Below are 12,705 nucleotides of genomic sequence, written 5' to 3'. Positions count from 1 at the left end.
TGCGCAGTGAAAGCAGCAATCCCTCTTGCTGTTCTGGCTTCTGGGATAGCTGCACAGTCTGCATTTGCTCCATAAGACGCACACACAATTTCCCCTTACTTTTTAGGAGAGAAAAAGTGAGTCTTATAGAGCAAAAAATACAGAAATTCATTCTGGAGGTCCGTTCTTGACCTGAAACTGTTCTTAACCTGAGGCACCACTTTAGCTAATGGGGCCTCCAGATGCCGTCGCACTGCCATCACGTGATTTCTGTTCTCATCCTGAAGCAAAGTTCTTAACCCGAGGTACTATTTCTGGGTTAGCAGAGTCTGTAACCTGAAGCGTCTGTAACCCAAGGTACCACTGTATTGTCGAGGGTGGTGTGTTTCCCAAGCTGAATGGCTTTGAAGTGGCAGAACCCACTGGCTCATCTTCAAGAAAGCAACTTGAAGAGGGGTCCACAAATCCACCTTGCCTAGAGACACCTCAAAATGCAAAATGCTAAACTGGCAACAGCAACTACTGCTATCCTCTGTAGGCTAGTAATGTGGAGACAATTTGCATAAAGACCTGGTGTCAGAGACATGCAGGGAGAGCAGAGATGGAATTGAATTTCCTCTCTCCTTCTGCCTCCTCCTCAACCTACTGTGTCTGCAACAGCACTTCGTTTACAAAATATCAGTAAAATCTATTCCCTTATTAGTTATTGAAATGGGGGAAATTAATACTTCTCCATTACCTGAGCTGAAAAATGGGGTATTGTTCCAATGCCAGTTCCTACTAAACATACAATTACCAGAATAGGAATTTTTACTTCTTTGATAATTGTTCGTAACAGGGCTGAGGGAAAAAATATATTACAAATGTAATCAATACTACTGTTACATAATTTCAAGAATGTCAGTAAATAACTATAGTTTTATTAATTCAATGTTTCTTTATAAAAATGTTTATCAACATTTCTATAAATAAAATGAAAACTATCAGCTGAACACACATTTTTTTACAAAAGAATAAAATAGTATTAAACACAACACTGAACAATCATAAAAATTACTGACTTATCTTAAATGTTTAAACTACTGAACATGCCTGTTGACATAAATAAAGTCTTCATCAAAATCCTATCACTAAAATTACAAGTAAATTAGAGATTTATAAAATCTAAATCTTAGTGTCTCTGTTGTGTTTTAAAAATTTGCTAGTTGTTTTAAGGACACTTGTTGAAAAATACGATATAAATTGACAGAATACACACACACACACATAAACACAGTAGTATTAAAATAAAGATATATTTGATAAAAAAATTATCTAATCTCGTCTAGTAATTAAAGGTTTTGGAGGTAAAAACAGTTTGGGTCTTTTAGAGTTCAGAAAGTGCTTTGGGACAAATATTGCCTGCCCGTGCACTTGTTTCTATGCCCCCGCCCCCAGTGTCTGAAAAGCAATGGATTTATCAATAAATACAATATTACAAAGACAATATGTCTGGAGGACTTTTGTCTTCTGTAAAAGCTGTCCTGAACTTTATCAAACTCTAGAAAGAGGAGAATATTTCACAATAGCATTAAAGTACCGGTAATTGCATAACAATTTATACTAGAGATGAGAGTTGTATACCTTGTCATTTTTTAAAAAAAGTATATTGCTTCTTAAAGAAATATAGAAACTTTTTGGGGAAGTAATATGCCTGTAGTTATTTTATTTTTATAATTCTGTACAATTATAATATTTAGAGTATGATTTGTCTAGGAAAAGCATTTTTATCCCATTGATTTCAGTGAGAAGTAAACACTTCTTAAATCACCTATTGAAATTAATGGGACTTTAATTTGGCTGAATCATGACCATATTTATATTCTAATGTCATTCTGTATAATTATATAAACATATTTGTTATGGGCTACCATTAAGGCAATAAGCCATTGTTTGATGTATAAGGATACAGATATAAATTGCACATAAAATATTATTAAGAGACATTTTTGTTAATTATATTGCACAAAGGATGTGTCATAATGCCATAATATTTATTGGATTGCTTTCTTCTTTGTGACTGAATTCTACTATAAAGATTAAAATAATGAATAAATCATAATTTGAGTCACTTCTATAGAGGGAAAGAGAATTTCTCCATTTATTGCAACAAACTCATTTTTAAAGGAATAGTATTTAGATGTAACTATTTTCACCATTAAAATACAGTTTAAGAAATAGTGTATTAGATGCTAAAAGATCCCATTCATTCACCCATTCTAAACTGCTAAAATAAAGAGTATATGCAAATAATAGTTTAGCTCTCATATAAATGCAAAGTTCTAATTCAATAATGAGACTCTTATTACATCCTGAGTCATGAGTAGCATTTAAGGGCTTTCTATGCAGCTGCAGATATTTCAACTGAGTTATGATGATGATGATGCTTTCAAACACAGAATACAATATTCTCTGTAACATGGCAAGAAAGTTTAAAAGCAGTTTGTCTTCTTCAGATGGTTTGGCATTCAAATTCTCAGTAACTGGATAGATTACCTGATGTGATACGGCAAACGTATATAAAAATGTGTGACTATTAAGGGAATTGTGTTTAATCCAGTTCATATGAATAACCCTTCATTCCTTCACTCATATTTTTGAGTATAAATGGCATTATTGTTTATGTTTAATATTTTTAAAGTGAATAGTTATAATAGGTTGATGGCCTGGGGCACTTAATTATTTTAATTACTAGCTAACTGCCATCTTTTAATTTTTTAGTACACTGCTATTATTTTTATTATATAAATTTATAAACCACTTTACTGCCCGAAATAATTGAAGCAATGTACACTATAAAAATAAGACTCAAAACTATGCGGAAAACCTCTAAAAAATAATGAAACAATATCTAACGATATACAATTAGCATTCCATAAATGATTGGGTCACACCGCAAGGAAGCCCTTCTTCAATCAAACTGTGATATTCCTAAATCTTTAGTGGTTTCTAAACCTATTTCCAAAAAATACATGACAACTGTAATAAAGTGTTCATAATGGGAGGTGGGTTATGTGAAAAAGAAGCTAGTCTCTCTCATTCCTTTTTAACATATCTAGTTCCAATAAGTTGAGGTTAATTTTCTTATATTATAAATCCAGAATCATTTAGAGAAATTTATGGTTGGCTATCTAACTCACATCAGAGATGTAACTGCTCTCACTACCGGATAAAGCAAAAAGCATCACCTCTGTATTTGCTTCTTGGAACCATCCAGCCAGGTAGCCAGAGATGGTCTCTCTCATAACCTCTGTTTTGCAAGGCCACCCAAGACTGCTCAAGCAGGTAATATGTAATAAGCTAAATTATATGTACTTTAGTGGTTTTATTTGCAAATCTGATTGCTGCCTCCCACTTTTCTCAATTTCCCCAAATAAATTTGTTTATGTTTTGACATTTGACTTCATTGGTTTTAAAAATGCAATTCTAGGGAAATCTTTGCTAAGTGTTAAGACTGCATGGGTGTCCAGGTACCTTTTGTGTCCTAAGGATATTTCACAAGATTTGTTAAGTTTTGTGTCTTCAGGGCTTTGGAAGAGTAGATACATCTCTGTAGTTTTTAATATTTCTAGAGACAAGTTTAAGGGAAGCTGTCCTTGTCAGTAAGGCTTATAAATCCCCCAAATAATCAAAGTGTAGAGCAGAAAAAAGGGAACCTGTGACGCCCTGGTGTTGTTCGATTCCCACTCCAATCAGCCCCAGCCAGTATAGTTCATGTTCAGGGAATGAAGAGAGCGGTAGTCTAACAATAACTGGAAGGCAAGATATGTGGCCTAGTGGTTTCTTCAGGTTAGGATCAGCATGTAGTAGCAGCATATCCAAAGGAACCAACTACTAGGGTCCAAGGGGTATTCAATAAAATATTGGAGGGCTGCCCCCAAAAAGTTGATGGGCAATGCCGTTCAAATGGTGTGCATGCACTGTGTCATGTGATCGATTATGCAGGGCAGGACTTCGCTCCCCCCAATATTTAATTCAAGTTGGTACCAATTTATGGCATGGGGGCTTTACACAAAAAACAGAGTGAGAGGTTCCACTATGGAAAGTCGCCTGCAGCTGGGTATTTCATGTAAAATATTTACTCCACTTTTCATTTTAGTTATCCCACAAGGTAGCTTGTGGTACTAACATAGGAAGAGACCTTCTGCTTCAGGTCAGTGGCCCACCTGGTCCAGTCAACTAGAATTAGATCCCTATAAGCTCACAAGCAAGACCTTCTGTCTTAGACTTGTGTTTCCCTGCAGGTGTTATTCAGAGGGCCTCCGATTGCATTAAAGCAGCAGTAAAAGAAAATGCACCTTGCGGGGGTTGTGCATTGCTGAACGCCATGCCTCTCTTATTTAGGCGTCCAATTAAGCATCCATGATAGTCAACATGCAAACCTTTAGCAATTCTAACTAGCATTTACTAAATGTTATCCGTGTGCTTGGCACTCCACAATACGAAGTTGTCTTATGTTATACGGTTGTTTTGTGGGGGGGGGGGGGAGTCTGCGTTTTCACGAGCGTTTTCACAAGCTTATCGTACGGACCTCTCATAAGAGTGCCTAACGTGGCTGCTTCTTGCACTCGCGCGAGCTAATGCAACTCAGCAGCCACTAGCCCTACCTCCCAAGAGGAAGCTCATAAAAACCACGAGCACAATCATCGGCCGCTTCTTCGCGATGAGGTGGTAGCTGTCGTAATACAAATCGGCGTCGTCGTCATGGTTATGGCGCATCCAACTGTAGGTCCGGCGGCCGGAGCCCGGGTTGGACAAGCTGAGGTTTAAATCGCCCCTCGCCTTCCACGAGGCCTCGGCCTCCGCGAAGTACGAGAAGCCCATGGGCTTCTAGGAGGGAGCCGGAGCCAGGGAGAGAGGCCGCTGGGGAGCCGCCCACAAGATCCTTTTCGCGTGCGAAAAGTTTGCGTGTTTGCGAGCGGCCTCGGCGCCTTCAAAAGTTGCGGGCTGAGCGGTCTCTTCCCCGCCCTGAAAGCGGCGAGCTCCGGCAGGCAAACGGCCGTTTCCGCTTCCCGGCGGCTTTCGTCCGCGGACGGCGGTTGTCCGTTGGATTTCAAACTCACCTCACGCGGGCCTCCCCCGCCAGCACGTGCCTATGTCGTCAGGAGAATTCGGTGGGCGAGGGCGCTGGTGGAGGTTGAAGGCAGGCGGCGACTCCGCCATCATCATCATCATCATCATCATCATCATCGGCATCCCCTCAGACAACTTCCCTGGGCGCGGGGACCAGGGAGAGCACCAATATATTACACAGCATCCTGCCACTAATCCTACTGAGCCTCATTCCCCTCTAAGGCAACAATAAATTTGAATAGATGGTAAACTAAAACTATTCTAAGTTAAATAATGTTTTAGCAGTTCTTAAAAGCCTGGGAAAACAAATGCTTTTGCCTGATAGTAATGAGGTCTCTAGGCAGGCAGAAAAGTTTGTCTAGTCAACACCCGCCATACTTCTCATGGTGGGAGCACCCAGCGAGAGGCCTCAGTGGACAGGTGGACTGATATGAGAGGGGAACCCAAAAATGCCTGTGTTCTGAGCTGTATAAAGCTTTTAAAAATTAAAATCTGTATTAAAATTAAAAACTTTCTAAATTAAGTTCAGAAGCTCATAGACAGCCAGCAAAGTTGTTTTAATACAGGCAAGTTGTGATCTCTTTGCCTATCCTTGTTAGCAAATGAATCTCACTCAGCATTCTGGACTTAGTGCATGTAGAGCACATTGCAGCAACCCTACTTGGAGGTTCCTAGAACATGGGTAATTTCTGATAGATCATCCAGGCTGGGCTTCAGTCAGCATATCACCCTCCTCAACTGATCGGTCTGTTGTACCTAACACTGTACCATTACTTTTTCGGCCTCACCTGACCCAGCTAGAAAAGAGAGCTACGTATCCTCTGATGACCTCATTCAGCAGCGTCATATAAATTATGAAGCATACAGAGGCACTTTACCCACTCATGCCAAGGGAGAAGCAAAGTCGGAGCAATCAGGATGCAAACATCAGCACTTAGCTTGTGCATATTATTGGTTTATTAAGTCAAACTTCTTGGCTTACTCAGGAAGATGGGGCAGTGTGCTCCTCTCAGTGTGCAATGTAGTTTTTCAGGAGTTAATATTTCTTAAGATTGGAAGTGATAAAGAATCTTGTTGATTAAGTCATCAGGCTCTTGTGTGCTGCCCAGAGAACAGAGCTGAAGTGTGGGTGGCTTGCTGGGCAGGTGAGTTGAATCCACACATCAGCCTTACCAAATGTACACATCCCCCCCCCCCAATCCAGGGCCAGATTTAGATGAAGAGAGGCCCTAGACTACTCTACTTGTGAGGCCCTCCCCATCCCCCACCCTCACAACTAGAAGAAAATGGAAGAGTGTTATAAACAAAATTGAGTGAACCCAAGGATGATGACGGGTATTTAAAACCCAAGGATGATGACGGGTATTTAAAATTCTACAATTCACAATTTCTCCTCTAAAGGACATAATATATTGTTAAATGCCATGGTGATTTTTAAAAAATGCATAAAATTAACACTGAAAAACTTTTGCAACAACTGAACTTCGTAAACCTTTTGTGGGGTTGTGGCCTGGGCAGGCCTGGAACTAGAAGAAGGGCAAGTGGGCACTCTATCAAATGACAGCGCATGAGTTACATGGAGCAGGGCCTTTTCGCTGGTGGTGCCCATTATATGCCTTACTCTTCCCAGACCTGCTCTCTTTTGGCCTGCATTTTGGAGCTTTATAATTTAGGAAGACTTTGGAAGAACTGGTTGATAAGTCTTATCAGTTGCTGACATATGAACAGATTTTATTTGCTGCTATTCTGTGCTTCTGGTGCACCAGGGTTTACACCAGCGTAATAGAGTTGGACAGGATGCCGGAAGGGATACAATTTATGAGCTTTCTCCATTATCTGAACAGCAGGGGGTGTTCAGTCAACAGTGCAAAGGCTGAGCTGAATCATTCCTTGCTGGTTACCTGCTTTCAAAACAACATCAAACATACTCAATAGATACACGAGACATAACCGGCTGTACTTTTTGCATAAATAAAGTATACTATTCATGTATCATATTGTAAATTTCAATGAAAGTAACTCATAAAGTTCAATGATAAAAGCAGAAGACCCAGTGGATCAGTTCATTCTCTCATCAGTTCATGCATAAGGTCCATACATGTATTAGTGTCTATTCCACCTGTGTCCATAAAGTCCAAACAATCCACATGAAAGGTTGTTACAATTCCACAGAATCCTTTCACAGACTCTAAGACAAAGATTTCCGGAATATTAGCCTTGTTTCGCCGTCCTGGGCTTCTTCAGTAGTTCAAGTTCTAGGTAATGCAAATAAATACAAAATCGTGATCTCACACATTTTTACAGAAAGAATAATATAAAAACCATAAACAACTGTACATACCATATGTGATATAACAGGACAGTGGATCTTATGGCAGTGGATCTTATGGTGATAAGCAGCAGCTGTTACAAAGTAGAGTTATATGGATAAACACATTATTGATTTGAGTTACAGGAGTTGGCAATCCATAGATACAAATTTTATTTCTTAAAGTGACCCATATGGCACGACAAACTTAGTCTATGCACTCTGGTGTCATCGGGACATAAAAAATCAGCTAAACCTTCATCTATATAGCTTAAAGAGAAGACTTCATTTAGAATGACCTGTAATTTATTTTTCACTGATGTGGTAGGGTATAGGTATAGGCAAGTAGAAATTTGAATTGCTTAATTGTTTCTCTGCTTCCTTAATGTAGTCAATCTTATTCATTAGTACAATGGCTCCCCCTTTATCTGCTGGTTTTATAATTAATTTTTTAATCAGTAGTACGTTCGTTCAGGATTAGAGAATATTGCTTACTCAATTTGTACTGCCTGCAACTCCCTATCTTCTTCTCTCTAATGTTTAGGTCACGGTGTACTAAATGTTGAATTTCTAGATCAAGAAAAGGTAAATGATGTGGGCTTGATGTTCCTTCAAAGGTCAAGTGTCGATTTACACTATTAATCCAGCGGTTAAACGGTTCATGGGCCATGGGCTTCAAATGTGCTCCCAGTGTGGCCAATATCTTTATAAGAAATTTTGATTTAAAACACATAAAAAAGTTTATGGCTATGCTGTAGTGTAGTGTTTATGCGACTGTGAATAAAAGATGGCTGGGCTCATTGTCTTGGGGTTTGGGGGGGGAAGAGGTGACAAAACTCATTTCCAGTAAGTGCCCCCCTTTATTTCCATAACAAGTCCTTGAGTCTGTACTCTGAATGGTGACACCAGGGACCTAGAAGGTGCAGGGCTTGTCAGCCCAACCCCTGCACAGTCTCATCAGGGCTGACCTTAAGGCAATGGAGCAATTGGGCCAAATTGGGCCCCACGGGCCGCTCCTAAGGGGCCCCTGCACCAGGGCAATCTAGATGGATTTTATTTATATCTATAAGATTTTGCAGACTTTGGCTGTGAACTGGGGCCCTACAAAAAAAAAAAATCAAGTTGCGCCCCACTGCTTCAAATTGGACCCCACTGGCTTTCCCTAATAGTTGCTGGGCCTGAGTTGCCCTGACCTTGCATGAAGTCTTGATTTACAATTTTGGGAGAGGGAAGACTGCGGCACTGGGGAGCGGGCAGGCTGGCGAGGCCCCCTAGATTTAGAGGCCCAAGTTGTCCTGCCCTCACATGAAGTATTGGGTTTACAATTTTGGGAGAGGGGAGACTGCCCACTGGGGAACGGGAGGGCTGGTGGGGCCCCCTAGATTTAGAGGCCCTAGGCTTCAGCCTACTTAGTCTATACATAAATCCAGCACTGACCCCATCCAAACTAGCCCCTTAGTCTAGGTCTCAGTTTGGCCTTATACACTTTCATTATTTATTTGAATACTTTATTGAGAATACATTAATAGGGCTTTGATATAAATGCATGATATAAATGATGTGTGCATAGATAGATAGATATTAGATAGATAATAGTGTAGTGTACCAAATAATAGTGAATGGGTTAGATAGATAGGTATAGTTGTAGTTTAAGGTTAAGAACATAATTATTGTTGAGTAATAAGAACAAAGGGATTTCCAAAGTGACTGATAAATATAAGGGGTAGTTCTATAACTTAGAAGAGAAAATTGACTTTTATTCAACATAAAGTTTAATACTTAGCTCAGTTTGACACTGTTTTACAGGTGCAAAATTGGCAAATGATTCATAGATCTAAGGCTATCCACATTCTGCCCCCCTTCCCTGTGTTAGACAAGAAAATGAGAAGACAATGGCAAAGGCTTGGGAAAGATGTAGAAAATGAGCCTTCCCTTATTACCATCCATTTTCATGGTTTTCCATCAATGTTCTCTGCTTCTGGTTGATTAAAAAAACACCCACAATTGTTCCCACAAATGTGACAAAATGAAAAAAGATGAAGGCAGCCTCTGTAGCTGTTGTAGATGATATATAAAATAAATATCACATACAGAAATACATTCAGGGCATTAGAAAATTGTAAATGGCAGGTCCACAGCATCTTCACATCAGGGTGCAACTGCTATCTCCAAAATATCTAATGACTTGACTGAAGCCCCTAAATGGGTGGATAATAATGAGTTGAAGCAAAAGTTCCAGGAAATCTCAGTAATGTGAATGAAGGGAGCTTCAAAGGACTTCAAAGAACAGGAAGAACTGGCCACATCTATGTCATGTACTTGGCCATATAAGTGTTTGAGTCATTAACAGTGCCTAGCAGTTGTGGTCTTGGGGACTTCCCGTGGTTTTTAGATACACTGATGGCACCAAAATAATTATTTACTGAATCCTGCCATTTCCACCCAGTCATACTGGCTATCCATACATCTGCTTGTATCAGCCTTTAATATATAATTTTCTATTTAAACACCATACATTGTTCAGAATACAACAAAAGGTGTAGAAAATGATTCAATGCAAGCCCAAAGTACAAGTTACAGAGAGTTGCAAATAAAAAGTGTAGAGAAACTCTTCAAATATCATTCATTTTAAACCCCTTAAACTAAACTAAATATAGAGGAAATTAATTGTTCTTTTTGTGAAGAGACATGGATGGTGCTTATTCATCTTCATTATGGCACTTATTGTGCTCTGTAGTGGCTAGAGTGTTAAATCTGAATGTTGCAAAATCTAGGTTCAAATGTAGCTTCAGCCATGAAACACTCAGTGTAATCAGCATCTCAGGGCTGTTCCGAAGTTCATGAAGGGTGGTAGGGTATGATTATAGTAAATTATGTTCAATATGTGTGTAAATTAAATTATCATTCTCATTGCAATTAAAGGATCATTCACCTACCACATTAAGTTCCGACATTTGGGATAGGGACCACCTGTCTGCAGGCCACATTTGACATAACATGGGCCCCAATTCAGTTCACAAAGCTGTTTGCCTCAAACCATGCCTGCCTGTCCCATATATGACAGCCATATTAGCACACACACAAAATACTTTATACTTTCTTCAGGGAGATTGCAGTTTATAGACCCATTCACTTCTCAGGCAAAGTTAGCCTTTAGGAAATGTATCCAGTTACACTTACAGTCAGAAAAAGACAGAAGTTGGGACATTCTGATTTCTTTTAATACATAGAATTCTGACAGATTACATTTGTAGATAAATGTCTAAAGGCAGCCCTGTTCAGGGAAGTTTTTAATGTGTGATACAGTATTTTAGTGTATTTTTGGTTTCTATGAAAGCCGCCCAGAGTGGCTGGGGAAACCCAGCCAGATGGGCGTTGTACAAATAATAAATTATTATTATTATTATTATTATTATTATTATTATTATTATTATTATTAAAGCCAGTATTTTTATGGCCTTTTTAGGTAGAGAGAATAAAAACATACCCAAAAAAGAAGTATCTCCTGAGGTTCCTCAGAGGAAGCATGGAGATGAGAAAAAGGAAATGGGTTACTGAGGGGAACATCAGGAAGGATGTCCAAGAAAGAGAGGGTTTGAGGAGGAGGCACACCATCCCCACCTCACTGTTATGTGAAGACAACATTCAACATCCATATAAGGTGTTGTTTCAGCTGAAATTCCTGAAGTTATTTTTCATAGCAAGCAACTGTAAGAAGTAAATGTATTAGAAAGACAACCCAAATTATTAATCTGCAATTTTATCAGGACAAATAGCTGATTTGAATGCTAACACAGAAAAAGGTATCAGAATCATTGTGAATTATTCTGCCTGCACAACTAAGCATGTCATTACCATGCAAGTTAAAAAAGGACAAATAATATTCTTGACAAGCAGAATTGAGAGAACAATATACATCGATTGGTGAATGGGTAGAAAATTATTTAATTGATTCTATTCTGCCAATGCAAGTTGAGACAAAAAAATAGGGCAAGTCAAAAATGAAGTGCAAAAATGCTTCACTGAGTCCTTAATAGTAAAAGAGGCTTTCATCATCTACTCAGCTGACAAAGATGAGAATATCTTACCCAAAAATTGATAAAGAATTGCATAAATCATGCAATTTCAAGTTATGGGTTAAAAACATATTGTTCCAGTGGTTTTGGTAGGGATGAAGCAAATGAGCCCAGCTAACAACAGCAAAAGCATTTTTATTGTAATGTCCCTGGAATCCAGACTTCAGCATAATGCTCTTTTGTTCCTTTTTTTGAATGATAAAAAAGCAGGACCCCCCCCAAAAAAAAGTTATAACAAAAATGGTTTCATTTATGAAGGGGGAAATTGTACTTTATAAAAATCAACACACAGCTTTACGGAACAATTTATGTGTATGTTTCTGCCACAGCATTTGGTCTCAGTCTGCTTGAATCATATGCCCTGTTGCTTTATTATTTTCAAAGTCCCAATAAGACACTATTCTAACCTTGTTGATGAGAAAGAGCCACCAGATATGCAGAGTAAGATCAGTGCTAGACTGAACAGTGCCCTGTTCTTGGATGTGGTACCCCAGTCTCCAAGTTTACACAAAGCTCGAAATGTGGCTTCTCACACAATTCAACCCTGAAACCTCGAGTTTCAGAGAATGAAATGCAACAATGCCAGAATTTAGCAAGTTCCTCTTGTACCTTTTCAAATGAGCACATTTTGGTATGCAACTCATTCTGACAATTCAAATGAACTGATTCACCATACTAAACACCACTGCGTGTGTTTGTCTCTGTGTGCAGTTGTGTGTGCATGTGTGTGTTGCTATGTGCATAGGTCACTGTAAAGAAACAGTAAAATTTCTGTAATTTCATCTTAAGGCTCTTACAAGATGCAATGTGCTTCACCAGCCAACTATTTCTTCTACCTCCCAACACTTGTTCCCTCATTTAGCCCAGAGAAGAATTCTGGAGAACATGAAAACCTGAACAATATTTTGTGATATTTTGGCCTAAGGAAGGAAGGTATTGTCCCAGTATGAATTCTGGATTTTATTTTTTATGGGCCAAAACCTTTTGACTGCAGGAATACCTCCATCCCCTGCAGAGGCTACAACCAGTTTTGCATTGTCTGCCAGGACGACTAACACAACCCAACGGCAGCTCCATAACACCTGCTCAACTTGTACATTTCATTTGTAAACAAGGTCGTCTATTTTAAAGGCACCAAGTAGCCCTGGGTCAAATGCAATTTCTGGCTTACAAGTAAGTCTTTAGTGAGCTTTGCTCCAAAGAAAACCGTCGGGGAGGGAGACAACGTCG

At 39.2% G+C, this 12,705-nt stretch overlaps 1 protein-coding gene across 5 annotated transcripts in view; it reads right to left on the bottom strand.

Moving 5' to 3' along the window:
- The window catches only part of LOC310671366 (solute carrier family 9 member C1-like), a 52,225-nt gene extending 46,916 nt beyond the window's left edge, over positions 1-5,309 (bottom strand). For all 5 annotated transcript variants that reach the window (XM_083427153.1, XM_083427156.1, XM_083427152.1 and 2 more), the window contains exons 1-2: positions 4,626-5,309; positions 719-819 (exon numbers count right to left, since the gene is read on the bottom strand). In XM_083427153.1, the coding sequence (XP_083283279.1) occupies positions 719-819; positions 4,626-4,842 (318 nt within the window). In that variant the 5' untranslated portion in view covers positions 4,843-5,309. The remainder of the gene's footprint in view (positions 1-718; positions 820-4,625) is intronic.
- Positions 5,310-12,705: the final 7,396 nt, after the last annotated feature.

Source organism: Podarcis tiliguerta, assembly GCF_965153285.1.
Source record: "Podarcis tiliguerta genome assembly, chromosome: 1".
Classification (NCBI taxonomy): Eukaryota; Metazoa; Chordata; class Lepidosauria; order Squamata; family Lacertidae; genus Podarcis; species Podarcis tiliguerta.
The sequence above is the reverse complement of the archived record's forward strand: the minus strand, read 5'-3'. Positions and strand labels throughout refer to the sequence as shown.